This window comes from Hemicordylus capensis, chromosome 2 (genome assembly GCF_027244095.1).
Source record: "Hemicordylus capensis ecotype Gifberg chromosome 2, rHemCap1.1.pri, whole genome shotgun sequence".
NCBI classification, from domain to species: domain Eukaryota; kingdom Metazoa; phylum Chordata; class Lepidosauria; order Squamata; family Cordylidae; genus Hemicordylus; species Hemicordylus capensis.
Genome location: NC_069658.1, coordinates 237,040,734 through 237,052,861, shown reverse-complemented (window position 1 = coordinate 237,052,861; position 12,128 = coordinate 237,040,734). Strand labels below are relative to the sequence as shown.

At 50.0% G+C, this 12,128-nt stretch overlaps 1 protein-coding gene across 1 annotated transcript in view; it reads right to left on the bottom strand.

Moving 5' to 3' along the window:
* Positions 1-12,128, bottom strand: part of LOC128348191 (zinc finger protein 420-like) — a 64,453-nt gene that overhangs the window by 36,960 nt on the left and 15,365 nt on the right. The window contains exons 2-3 of the mRNA XM_053303903.1: positions 3,081-3,560; positions 281-419 (exon numbers count right to left, since the gene is read on the bottom strand). Coding sequence (XP_053159878.1) covers positions 281-419; positions 3,081-3,560 — 619 coding nt within the window. The remainder of the gene's footprint in view (positions 1-280; positions 420-3,080; positions 3,561-12,128) is intronic.

Sequence of the window (12,128 nt, the reverse complement as noted above, 5' to 3'; positions counted from 1 at the left end):
AATAGAGCAGCCTTGCCACTTGTAGGAACAAGTTGCCTTCTACTGACCATTGGTCCATCTGGCTCCGTATTGCCCACACTAATTGGGAGCGACTTTCCAAGGTTTCAGGCAGGAGTCCTTCCCCATCTTACCCATATGTAACGCCTGAAACAGACTATTCTTTAAACCCCGTGAGAGGCAAAAAAGGAAAATGTTCCTCAAAGGAAATCAGAAGGGCAGACCACAGACATCAGGGATATTTGAGAGAGAACAGGAAGGAGTCTGCCCCATCCCTCCTTACCAAGCACGGTGGCATCTCTGCCAACCTCCTGCGAGATCCCACTGGATAACGGCCTCTGCCCAGTGTCCGATGGAGGAACACAGGAGGAACACTCTCCCTCACGGAAATTGGGAACAGCTCCTGACAACAGTCCTTGCCTCTGAAAAAGTCAGAAGATACCAGGCAGGGAACAGGGAGGGAGGGATTAGAAAGAGAACCATGCAGGAAAGACCCACAGGAACAAAGGAAGCTGCCTTTTACAGAGTCAGACCTTTAGTCCAGCTAGCTCCGTGCACTAACTGGCAGCGTCTCTCCAAAGTTCCAGGCAGGAGTCTCTCCCAGAAGTATCTTCTGCACGCAGTCAGATGCTCCTCCCCTGAGCTATGGCCTCATTACCAAGAAAAGCTGCCATATACAGTCAGACTTTAGCCTATTATTTAGCCTTAGACCATCTACGTGCAAGCAGATGCTCTTCCGCTGAGTTATGGCTCCATCCCCAAGAAAAAGCCCCTAACCAAAGAACATTGTAGGGTGGGGCATCTCCTTGAGTGATTTCCAAGAGGCAGACCCTTAGCCCATTTAGCTCAGTACTGTCTATGCTAACTGGTAATGCAGAGGCGTAACTAGGGAAAATAGCGCCTAGGGCAAGCACTGAAATTGCGCCCCTGTCCAAACAGGAATGATGGGACTTGTAGTCAACAATATCTGAAAATCCCTGTTAAAAGGAACACTGTACCATCTAGACATGGTTGTTGATCAAAACCTGAAAAAATGAGCCATCTCTGTAAAAGACTTAGAACAGCAGTCAGGAGTGATGTGAGGATTCCAAGTGTCGTTTTCTCTGTCTCATCTCATTCTTTTTAAAAAACATGACTTTGTCCTAGAGGATCATCTGCCCAAATAGCCACTAGCAAAATAAGGGAAGAAGGTGGTGGGTGGTGGTCTATAAACCAGTGAATGATTCCTGCCAGCCTTTGTCTTATGATGACTGTTGGCTCATGATGGGGTATATGTGCATTCACCACACTAGTGCTTACTTTGACACCAAGAGGGAGGAGGATACATTAGTTTGCCACACTAGACAGAGGAATTTGCAACAGGAGCAGACAGCCAAGTTCTGCCAGGGCCAAAACCAGCCCCTGCCAGACTAAGAAATCATTGTAATTTGCCCCTTCCTGTCACAAGCAGCGTGCTGTTCTTTTATTATTGACTCTAACTCTCAAATATCCCAGTCATCGATGGAAAATTCAGGGTTAATTTACAAGAGACACATTTTCTACATGGAGGTTTCTTCTGTGCAGGTGTTGTGCAGAAACCCATGTGTAGTGACCGCCAGGGGCATAGCAAGGTTGGAATGGGCCAAGATGAGATTTTAAAATGGGCCCCCAGCCCCTCAAAGTCCAGGGCCTCCACACACCCCAGGCCCCCCGCAAGGATTTAAGTCTGATATTTCAAAATAAGTATGCTGCCTGGAAATACATTTCATTGAATACACACATGCACACTTCACAGTATATAGTGATATACATAGAGTACTATATATTTGTGCTACTTTTAATGCCTAGAACACACTAGCAACACTAATTATTAAAATGGGCCCCTCGCTGCAGATTAGCAAAGGAGACTTTCAACCATGCAGGGTGAGCCTATGTATGTTTTCTCAGAATTCTGAACAAATTCAGTAAAGTTTGATTCCAGGACACCCTTTAACACACCTCTCCTCCTCTGGAATGGAGGTGCTGCATTCACATGTTGGCCAGATTTACCCTGAAGTCCCTGCAAGTTATTGGGGAGCAGTTCACACATAAGAAAAATAAAACAAAAGCATAACACATGCTTCACAGTTCTCACTCAGACCTTCTGGGTTGCAAAACAACTTGAACAAAAGTGCATTGTGAATGAATGAATGAATGAATGAATGAATGAATGAATAAATATAATATTGTTCCAGAAGTTTTTGTAATTTTCTTCCATGAAACAAACCACTTATAGGGCTTTTTAGATAGTTTTTGTTTTTAAAGCCAGCAAAGTTTCCACTCTGTTTTAAATTAAATATTCAGTCTAAGTCTTCTCAGTCTCCCCACCCCACCCCGCATATCAAAGCCCTATGGCAAGCAGATCCCTATATATGGGGGTAAACCACAAAAAGGAATTCACAGTACCTGGCAAAAGCTGTCCTGGATGTTCTGGGCAGAGAGTCTGCTGCTGCAGAGAACTCTGCCTGCCTTCTTCTTCCTGCCTCCCTTGGGGCCTGCCCAGTTCAGGCTTCAGGGAGGCCTACTCGGAGGCCTCTCTGGAAGCCCCGCCCACCTGCCGATCAGCTGAGAGGCGGGGAGAGAAGAGCTCTGCAGTTTGCAGGCCTTGCTGATCCTAGGCCTCATTGCCGATCCTAGGCCGGAGCTGGAGGCAAGTGGCTGAGGGGCCCTGGGGCTGGGCAGGTGGGCAATGGGGTGGGGGGGTGGCAGGAACTGGTGTGGTGCCCCCACCTCAGTGGCGCCTAGGGCACGTGCCCTGCCTGCCCCCCCAGCTCCGCCTATGTGGTAATGGCTCTCCAAGGTTTCAGGCAGTAGCCCATTCTAGCTCTGCTTGGAAACACCAGGGAATGAACCTGGGACTTTCTACATGTAGGCAGATGCTCTTCCATTGAGCTATGGCCCCATCCCCAAGAAAAGGCCCATAACCAAGGAACAAGGTGGGATGGGCAGATCATCTCCTTGAGTGATTTCCAAGAGGCTTTCTTGGGTAACTCCTGGTTGATCCTAGGATCTCCTGCCTCTTATTCTTAGCTCTTGGCAACTCCCAGGATGAAGCGCTCTCTCACCTGCTGCTCTCCCTGCTTCTTCTCCTCTGCCTGGCTCAGGAGGAAACCTTCTGCCAGGGCCACCGCCTGCGAACTGGTCTCCGCTCCGCATTCTCTCACCCAGCTCTCCATCTCCGGAGGCAGGATGGCCAGGAACTGCTCCAGGATCACCAGGTCCAGGATCTGCATCTTTGTGTGCTTTTCTGGCTTCAGCCACTGACGGCAAAGGTGGTGGAGTTGGCTGCAAACCTCTCGGGGCCCCTCAGTCTCCTGGTAGCAGAACTGCCTGAAACGCTGGCACTGTGAATCTGAGCTGCTGGTGTCCTCTTCCTGGATCTGCTGCTCAGTATTTTCCCAGAATTCCCCAGTGTTCTCAACCTGGTTGGCCTCAGGGCCTTTTCCTGCTTTATAGCCAGCCATGTCTCCCTTTTCCATCTTTAATCTGTTCCAAAGCAGCCTCCAAAACAGTCCCTTCCAAGATCCACACTGTGGATCTTCTCCCTGTAGGAAAAGGAGGCAAATGCTAGGAATCAAAGAGGAACTAGAAAGAGAGTGTGGGAAAGGTGGGGGGGGGAGGTGTCTTTCCTTGAGGGCCACTACACAGCTCCCCTTCCCCTTAATTCTCCCTTTGGCTTTCCCTTGTGCCCCCTCCTACCAGCACTCTATTTGCTTCACCTTTTTTCTTCTGCAACACTTACATGTACTTTATCCCTCCCTTTCAGGAGTTTTCTGCATGCAGGAAGCCCCATCTTCAATCCCTGGCTTCAGCCAGAAAAAAAGATCCCTGCCTGCAAGCATAGAGAGCTGCTGCCAGTCAGTCCAGACCATACTGAGCAAGGTGGACCAAAGATCTGACTCAGCAGGCAGCTTCAGAGATGCTCTTTCACTGCCCTGTTCTCAGAGCAAATCAGAAGAACTGAAGCAGAACTGAAATGGAACTGAAAAGATTCAAGGGAGCTTTTGGCTTTGCCAATCAGAGGGTGGAAACTCCTTTACCTGAGAAATTGGGAAAGGGTGAACAGCACAGAGCATCTTCATATGGGGTGAAAGGGGCGGGGGGGGGGAGCCTAGTGCTCCTCTCAGCATAGCCCACACCCCCATGAGCAACTGCTTCCCTCCCTGTCCGGATCTTCGACCACCCACCCCCTTCCTTGCACACCTGGCATTTGCACCCCGCCTCCCTCCGTTTCCCACTCTGGCCCCCCTTGAACCCCCTCCCTAAACGCACGTGTGTCTCACCAGATTCCCCCGAGGCGTGAGAAGTCACTGTGCGTGGTCACTTTCCACGCACAGAAGAGGCGTGGAAGCTTCAGCTCCTTCAGGGTGAAAGAGGCTTCCTGGAGCTCCATGTAGAAGCAGGAAGGTGAGCAGGATTTGCCCCCTCACTCTCGACCACTAGCTCCATCCCAAGGAAATGCACCAGGCAGCATCAAAAGGTGTATTTGCTCTGCAACAGATCTCGCCTCCTGCGATTCCCTCCCTCTCTGAGACGCAGCATGATAGAGAAGGAACATAGAGCGTCTTCCCCTCTCTTCAAGATGCATCAAACCCGCAAATGGCAGCAGTCTAGCATGACTCGGAAGTGACGGCTACGTGGCTCTTGACTTTTTCTGACTCTATGGCCTTGGTTATTCCTTCCTTCCACTTCGAAATGGAGAAAATAGTTTTCTGAGTTTACGGAGCAAAGAGTTACAAAAATTACCTATTTGACTTAGGGAACTCATTGCCACCACGAGATCTTGACGGAAAGCGTATGTATATGTTATTCCTTTTGACTCCATTTAGACAGTCTTCTTGGAAGGGAATTCCATGGATGTTTGCCCCTTTAAAAGCAATAATCTCCTCCCTCCTTTCCTCTTTTGCTGAGTTTTCCTTCCCAGTGGTTCACGCTTTCTCATTTACATTCATATTAGCTGCAAGCATAAAGATAGGAACCTGCTGAGGAAGGAATAGAGCTTCAAATAAGGGAAGATGCCTCATTAGCTGCTGTGTGAATAAAATAACAGAAAGGAGCTAGTGGAGAGGTAGATCCCACTGCATATTCAGAAGTTGTGTTGATTGGCATTAACTGGCGGCAACCACATGCTCCAAATAGCACAGGCATTTCCCTCACACCGTTTTTGGACACAATTTTCTATTAGTATAATCTCCCTTACCAGCTCATGGAATCTCCGTGGCTATTCCTTGACCATTTCCCTGACAGGTCTCCCAACTGGGTAACATTTAGCAATAGCAATAGCACTTACATTTATATACCGCTCTATAGCTGGAAGCTCTCTAAGCGGTTTACAATGATTTAGCATATTGCCCCCAACATTTCTGGGTACTCATTTTACCGACCTCAGCAGGATGGAAGGCTGAGTCAACCTTGAGCCCCTTGGTCAGGATCGATCTTGCAACCTTCTGGTTACAGGGCGGCAGTTTTACCACTGCGCCACCAGGGGCTTCAAGAAAGAAAGAACTGCCAGAAGAAAGAATTGCCAGGAAAACGCATTGCCTCATCTGCCAGGATGGTTCCCAAATCCCACCACACAGCAGAGCAACTACTGGCAGATCTCTCTCCATCCTTGTCACCCCCAACAAAAGGATCTTCTCCTTCACCCAGCCAGGAAGTGAAATTTGGGAACCAAAAGTCTTCCTCTGGAGGCAAACCCCCAAAAGTCTTCCTCTGGAGGCAAACCCTCCCCCCCCCGGGCCCAGATAAGTCTATTCTTGAAGTCCCAACTACAAGAACTAAGAAGTTCCAACTATAGGAATCCAAGCCACTCTTGTATGAATCATCATTCTCAATGTAGCCACATGAAGCGATGGGAAAGTTCTCCCCACTTCTCCTCAATATATAAGTTCTTTTTGCATTTTAAATTTTATTGGCTTTTACAATAGCTTTACATTCAAATTACATTCATTTATTTAATTGTAAATATTGACTTCCCGCTTACCTATCTGCATGGTTCACGTTAATTATACATATAAACCATTGCTATAATAATTCAAAACACAGATATTCCACATTGCTACTCGATTTTACCCAACCCAACCTGCTCTTATTACTATATTTCAAACCCTGCTGAAACATCCATATTAGAAAAATAGTTCTTTAAGTAAAGTAAAAATGGTTCCCAATCTTCTTTGAAACATTCCAAATTTTCGTCCCTTATAAGTACTGTAAGCTTTGCCATCTCAGCATATTCCAAAATTTTTATCACCCAGTCTTCTTTTGAGGGCATTTTAGTGTCTTTCCATTTCTGTGCATATACTATCCTAGCCGCTGTGGTTGCATACATTAAAAATGTTAAATTTCTTCTGGAAAATTCTCCTTGAGTTATTCCCAGCAAGAAAGATTCTGGCCTCTTAGGAAATGTCATTTAATTTTTTTTCTTAATTTATAAGTTCTTAAGAAAGCAAAATATAGAAGATACTCTTGAACAATACATATATACTTGCAATACTTCGAGCTATCTCATATATCCACTACAATGATTAATATTTGCCCTCCCACAATCATTATTCTGGCATGACTAAGTTGGATATACAGAACAATAAATATTATAGAGACTGTGATTACTTATCCATTGATAATTATGTATATTGGCATACAACCTCACACATCATTGTTCCAGTACTGAACAGATCAAAGAAGGGATGAAGGCGTAGCTCAGTGTTAGAGCAAATGACAGGGGTTCCCAACATTGGGTCTCCAGGTGTTATTGGACCAACTCCCATAATCCCCTGCCCCAGTGGCCTTTGGTTGGGGATTATGGGAGTTGGTCCAATAACATCTGGGGGGACCCAAGATTGAGAATCCCTGGATTAGAATATAGGTGGTCCCAGGTTCAATCCACAGCAACCACACAGACAGGCCTGGGGGAACTCCTGCCTGAAGCTCTGGAAAACCAGAGTGTTCTCTAGGAGGTCATAAAGCAGAGTACGAGTCATTATTAATGGTAGAGGTACAATTCAGAGGGCCTGAAGCAGAAACTTTTACCTTTTTATCAAGAGGTTCAGAGAGCAGCCTGGCTAAAGGCCTACATTATCTATTTCAGGACAGAGCAACACATGAAAGGTTTGAGAACTGGTCTAGGGGCGGAGAGCTCGTCTTGTGGCAGCAGCAAGCATGACTTGTCCCCTTAGCTAAGCAGGGTCCGCCCTGGTTGCATATGAATGGGAGACTTGATGTGTGAGCATTGTAAGATATTCCCCTTAGGGGATGCTATTGCTCTAGGAAGAGCATCTAGGTTCCAAGGTCCCTCCTGGCAGCATCTCCAAGATAGGGCTGAGAGAGATTCATTCCTGCAACCTTGGAGAAGCCACTGTGAAGACTATACTGAGCTAGATAGACCAATGGTCTGACTCAGTATATGGCAGCTTCCTATGTTCCTAACACCATCCTGAAACACCATCCTGATTTGAAACAAGCAGGAGAATTGTGAGATTTGTGGAAAATTTATGGGAAGACAATCCTTAGCTTTGGACATTGAGTCTAAAGCAATTGTGTTCACTGACCACTGTTATTTTTTTACAGGGTGGGGGTAAGGGGTGGGGTTGGTTTAAAGAAAAGAAGAAAAATGAAGTAAAAATGTGAAAAGAGCAGAAATTGCCTGCTTCTTGTGTTCTCATTCATTCTTGTAGCAACCATGAGCTGGGATTACACTGCTACTGTCACTGAACCCCTAATTTCTTCTAGTTGTGTATTTCTGAACAACATTTTGACTCCATTTTAGTAGAGGTTATATATTTTTGTCATCCAGTATGTAGAAGGACCACCTTGTGCTTAATGACCTACATGCTTATGCTATTATTTGGAAGGCACTTTTAAGAATAATTTTAATCAGAGCAGAACTTTGAAAACTTTACAATGGGGTATCTTCTTAACTCACAGATTTCTGTATCAGTCCCATAACTGCAGCCAGTCACATAATCAGAAGTTAGAAGAACAAGGATAGTTGCTTATAGTTTTCAAGAAAATATACTTTAAAGTTTGCCTAGCAACAGTGAAGCCTGGAAAACACACCTCATTGGCTGATGCAAGTATGACATTACTTTCCTGAGCTGCTCTGGGGCAGAGATACTGCAGCTTATTCTTGTCTGCTGGCTGGCTTTACTCTGCTTTTTAGTCTGCTTTCCTTAAGGCGGGGTGGGGAATCTTGGCCGTCTAGCTGTTTTTGAACTACAACTCCCACCATCCCCAGCCACGCCCATCAGCCTGGACCAAAATGAACCAAATTAGGTACAGTTTTCAGGACACAAAGGGACACTTCAGTGCCATAACTTGTGGTGATCCATTTCAAGATTGCAGATGCATAAACGTTTGAGGTGCATGTGGGCTAAATTGTGAACCACCTAACAGATTTGTACCAAATTTGCTACAGCTGTAAGGACACACAGGGATACCTCAAAGGCATAGTTTGTGATGTCATCCACTCCAATTCAAGCTGGTGGACATGTGAACGTTTAAAGGTGCAAATGGCTAACTTGTGAACTGCCTAGCAGATTTGGACCACATTTATTCTAATTGTAGGGAAGAACTACTTGTTTCTTCTAAATTTGCTGCCAATTAACAGGCCCCAAAATTATTAAGGTGAGCAAACTATTTTGGGACAGGACTGAAGTGTGTGGGATTCTTCCAATTTGCTAACAACCAATGAGACTGCAGCTCTTATTTGGGCGGGGTTACTGGGGTGCTGGGACTGAGGAACTCTCTGATACTGGAGACCTTTGATGTATGAGGTGGCAGCAGCTCTGATTTGGGGTGGGGGGCACAGGGCTGTGTGGTCACCAGGAGTCGACACCAACTTGACGGCACACTTTCCTTTCCTTACTGGAGAGAGTGGGGGACTCTTTCTCTACCACCATCTCTAGTAATCCTAGGAGTAGGGTTAGGGTGTGGGGGATCAGAAGACAAGCATGGGAGTTGTTTCCCAAGTCTCTCCCATGTTTCTAAAGGGAGAAAACCCTGAGCTGATGAAAACAGGAGCAGAGGTGGGCGGGGCTGGCTAAGAGGTGTGGGGAGAGCAAAGCACCCTTTACTGGGAGGGGGCTTATCATAAGGTACTTCAGCTCAAGTGATGAGAGGCAGATCTGTGGCAGCACTTCAATTAAGGCAGGGATACCACCCCACAACTACCACCCCCCCTGCCAAGTAAAATCCCATCTGCTTTGGAATCTCTGCTCTTTATGGAGGGAGGACACTCTGCAGTTAACAGGAATGCAAGAAACACCATTCTGCAGTTCAGAGTTGAAGAATGAAAAAGGCACTCTGCACATGGGATCATTACTAGTTAATCTGGCACTTTGTCTTCCTTCCTTATGGCCTTTTGGTCTTTTCTCTCTGCTTCTGTGATTCATCTCCTCTAGCAGGTTACTTTTGTTCCTGGGAGGATTCCTGAGGAATAAGCCGTCTTATTAGAAGCTGATGCAAAAGCTTCTAAGATGGTATAATGATGATGAAATAAGCATTTTTCACAATTCACCCGCTTTTGTTGAGACCTCTTTAATGCGCATATATGTTAAAAACAGGTGTTCAAGATAGAAATTTTGATGTAAAACATCAGCTTCAGTGATATTCAAAAGGCTGAATCGTGCTCTTAGATACAACTCAGTGTCTTGATTCAGCAAAATAACTAACAGCAATCAGCCAATGTGTTACAGTGTCTCATACTCAGAGGGAGGGGGAAATTCCCAACCTTACTTAACAGGAAAAGCAACAATGGAAGGGAGAAAATAAAACAAAATGAAGTTCGCACCCACACTCAATAACCAATGAAGTTCATTGCTTCTCTTTTGTCTTCTTTGACATCTATAGTTGGATGCAACTGTTCTATATACAGTCCTATATAATAAAATCCTTGGTGTCTGCGTCCGTGTCTCTGACGATGGTTGGTGTCTGCTGGTTGGTGTCTGCGTCCGTGTCTCTGACAGGTGTTCTGGGCATGCGTGGCGCAGCACAGCTGAGGGAGACACCGAAGCAGACACCGGCTACCATGTTGGGCGGGTAGAGAAGAAGCAGCACTGTAGCCCAGACAGCAGCAATGGACGCGTTCGCTAAAAGCAGCAATGGGCAGCAATTTTCGGGCCCCGCCCGCCTAGCCGCCCGAAGCCCAAGTGGCTTACCTTGCTGAGGACTCCGCAAGTCGGTTGGACGGTTCGGCCGTGGGGAGGCCAGAGGTGACGGCGGCGGGCCCGGCCCGGCCACGGGGAGGCCAGAGGCGGTGGTGGCAGGTCTGGCCTGGCTGCGGGGAGGCCAGAGGCGGCAGCGGCGGGCGGCACTCTTGGTGGTGGCGGCGAAGCGGCGGGCCAAGGAGAAGCGGCCACAGCGGGGGAAGCCGGGTGGGGCGAAGCTGCCGCCTCAGCCAGAGGACCCCGAGACGGAGTCCGGGCCACCTGTTGAGCTCTGTGGAGTCCTCAGCAAGGAAAGCGGCCGCCCTCACTTCCCACCCCCGGAGTCCCTCTCACTGAGCCTGGGGTGGGTGGTCTCCGTGGTGGTGCGGCAGCGGCGGGGCGGGGGCGGCCCAGCAGCATGGTGGTGGTGGTGGCAGTGCCGGGCGCCGCCGCGGCAGTACTCGGCCTGGCTGCAGGTCGGTGCGGCCGCAGCGGCGGCACTCGACCCTTCTGCGTTGTAGGTGCCGCAACAGGCCGCGGAGCCAGCACTTGGCATGGTGGGCCTGCCGGCAGGACAGGCCGCGGAGCCAGCACTTGGCATGGTGGGCCCGCCGGCGGGACAGGCCGCGGAGACAGCTCTTGGCCAGGCAGTGCCAGGACCACCCGCCGAGGCCAGGAGGAGCCTGTGGGAGACTGGGGTGGGAGGGAACCGGGCAGCGGAACTTCCCTGTTCGCCGCCCGGGAGGAGGAGCGGCTGCGCCGCCGCCTGGTAAGTAGAACTTTCAAAATGGGGGAGGGGGGAAGGGCAAGAGGGAGTGGGGCAGGGGGGAGGGCAAGACAGGCAGGCAGGGGGGAGGGGGGAGGGCAAGAGGGAGTGGGGCCGGGGGAGGGAGAGGGGCAAGGGGGTGGGGCAGGGGGAAGGGCAAGGGCAAGAGGGGCAGGGGGTAGGGGGAGGGGCAAGAGGGAGTGGGGGAGGGGGAGGGAAAGGGCAAGAGGGGGTGGGGCAGGAGGGACTGGGGCAGGAGGCTGAGGGAGGGGAGGGTGAAAGAGAGGGGTGGGAGAGCAAGACAGTGGGGTGGGAAGGAGGGGGAGAAAGGCAAGAGTGTGGGGAAGAAGGGAGGGAGGGAGAGTGGGGCAGGAGAGAGAAGGGAACAGCCAGCCCCAAAGAGTGAGCCCGTTAATATAATGGCCTTAAGAGGAGTGGGGCAGGGGGAGGGGCAAGAGAGAGTGTGGGAGTGGCAAGATGGAGTGGGGGAGGGGAAAGGGCAAGAGGGAGTGGATCAGGGGGGAGGTGGAAGGGCAATAGGGAGTGGGGGGGAGGTGGAAGGGCAAGAGGGAGTGGGGCAGGGGGAAGGGAAAGGGCAAGAGGGAGTGGGGCAGGGGGGAGGGAAAGGGCAAGAGGGAGTGGGGCAGGGGGGAGGGAAAGGGCAAGAGGGAGTGGGGCAGGGGGGAGGGAAAGGGCAAGAGGGAGTGGGGCAGGGGGGAGGGAAAGGGCAAGAGGGAGTGGGGCAGGGGGGAGGGGAAAGGGCAAGAGGGGAAGGGCAAGAGGGAGTGGGGCAGGGGGAGGGGGAAAGGAAGGGAAAGAGGGAGTGGGGCGGGAGGAGGGCAGGAGGGACTGGGGCAGGAGGCTGACAGGGAGGGGAAGGTGAGAGAGGGGGGTGGGAGGGGGAGGGAGGGCAAGAGAGTGGGGTGGGAGGGAGGGGGAGAGAGGCAAGAGTGTGGGGCAGGAGGGAGGGAGGGAGAGTGGGGCAGGAGAGAGAAGGGAACAGCCAGCCCCAAAGAGCGAGCCCGTTAATATAACGGCCTTAAGAGGAGTGGGGCAGGGGGAGGGGAGGGGCAAGAGGGAGTGGGTCAGGGGGAGGTGGAAGGGCAAGAGGGAGTGGGGCAGGGGGGAGGGGGAAAGGCAAGAGGGAGTGGGGCAGGGGGGAGGGGGAAGGGCAAGAGGGAGTGGGGCAGGGGGAGGGCAGGAGG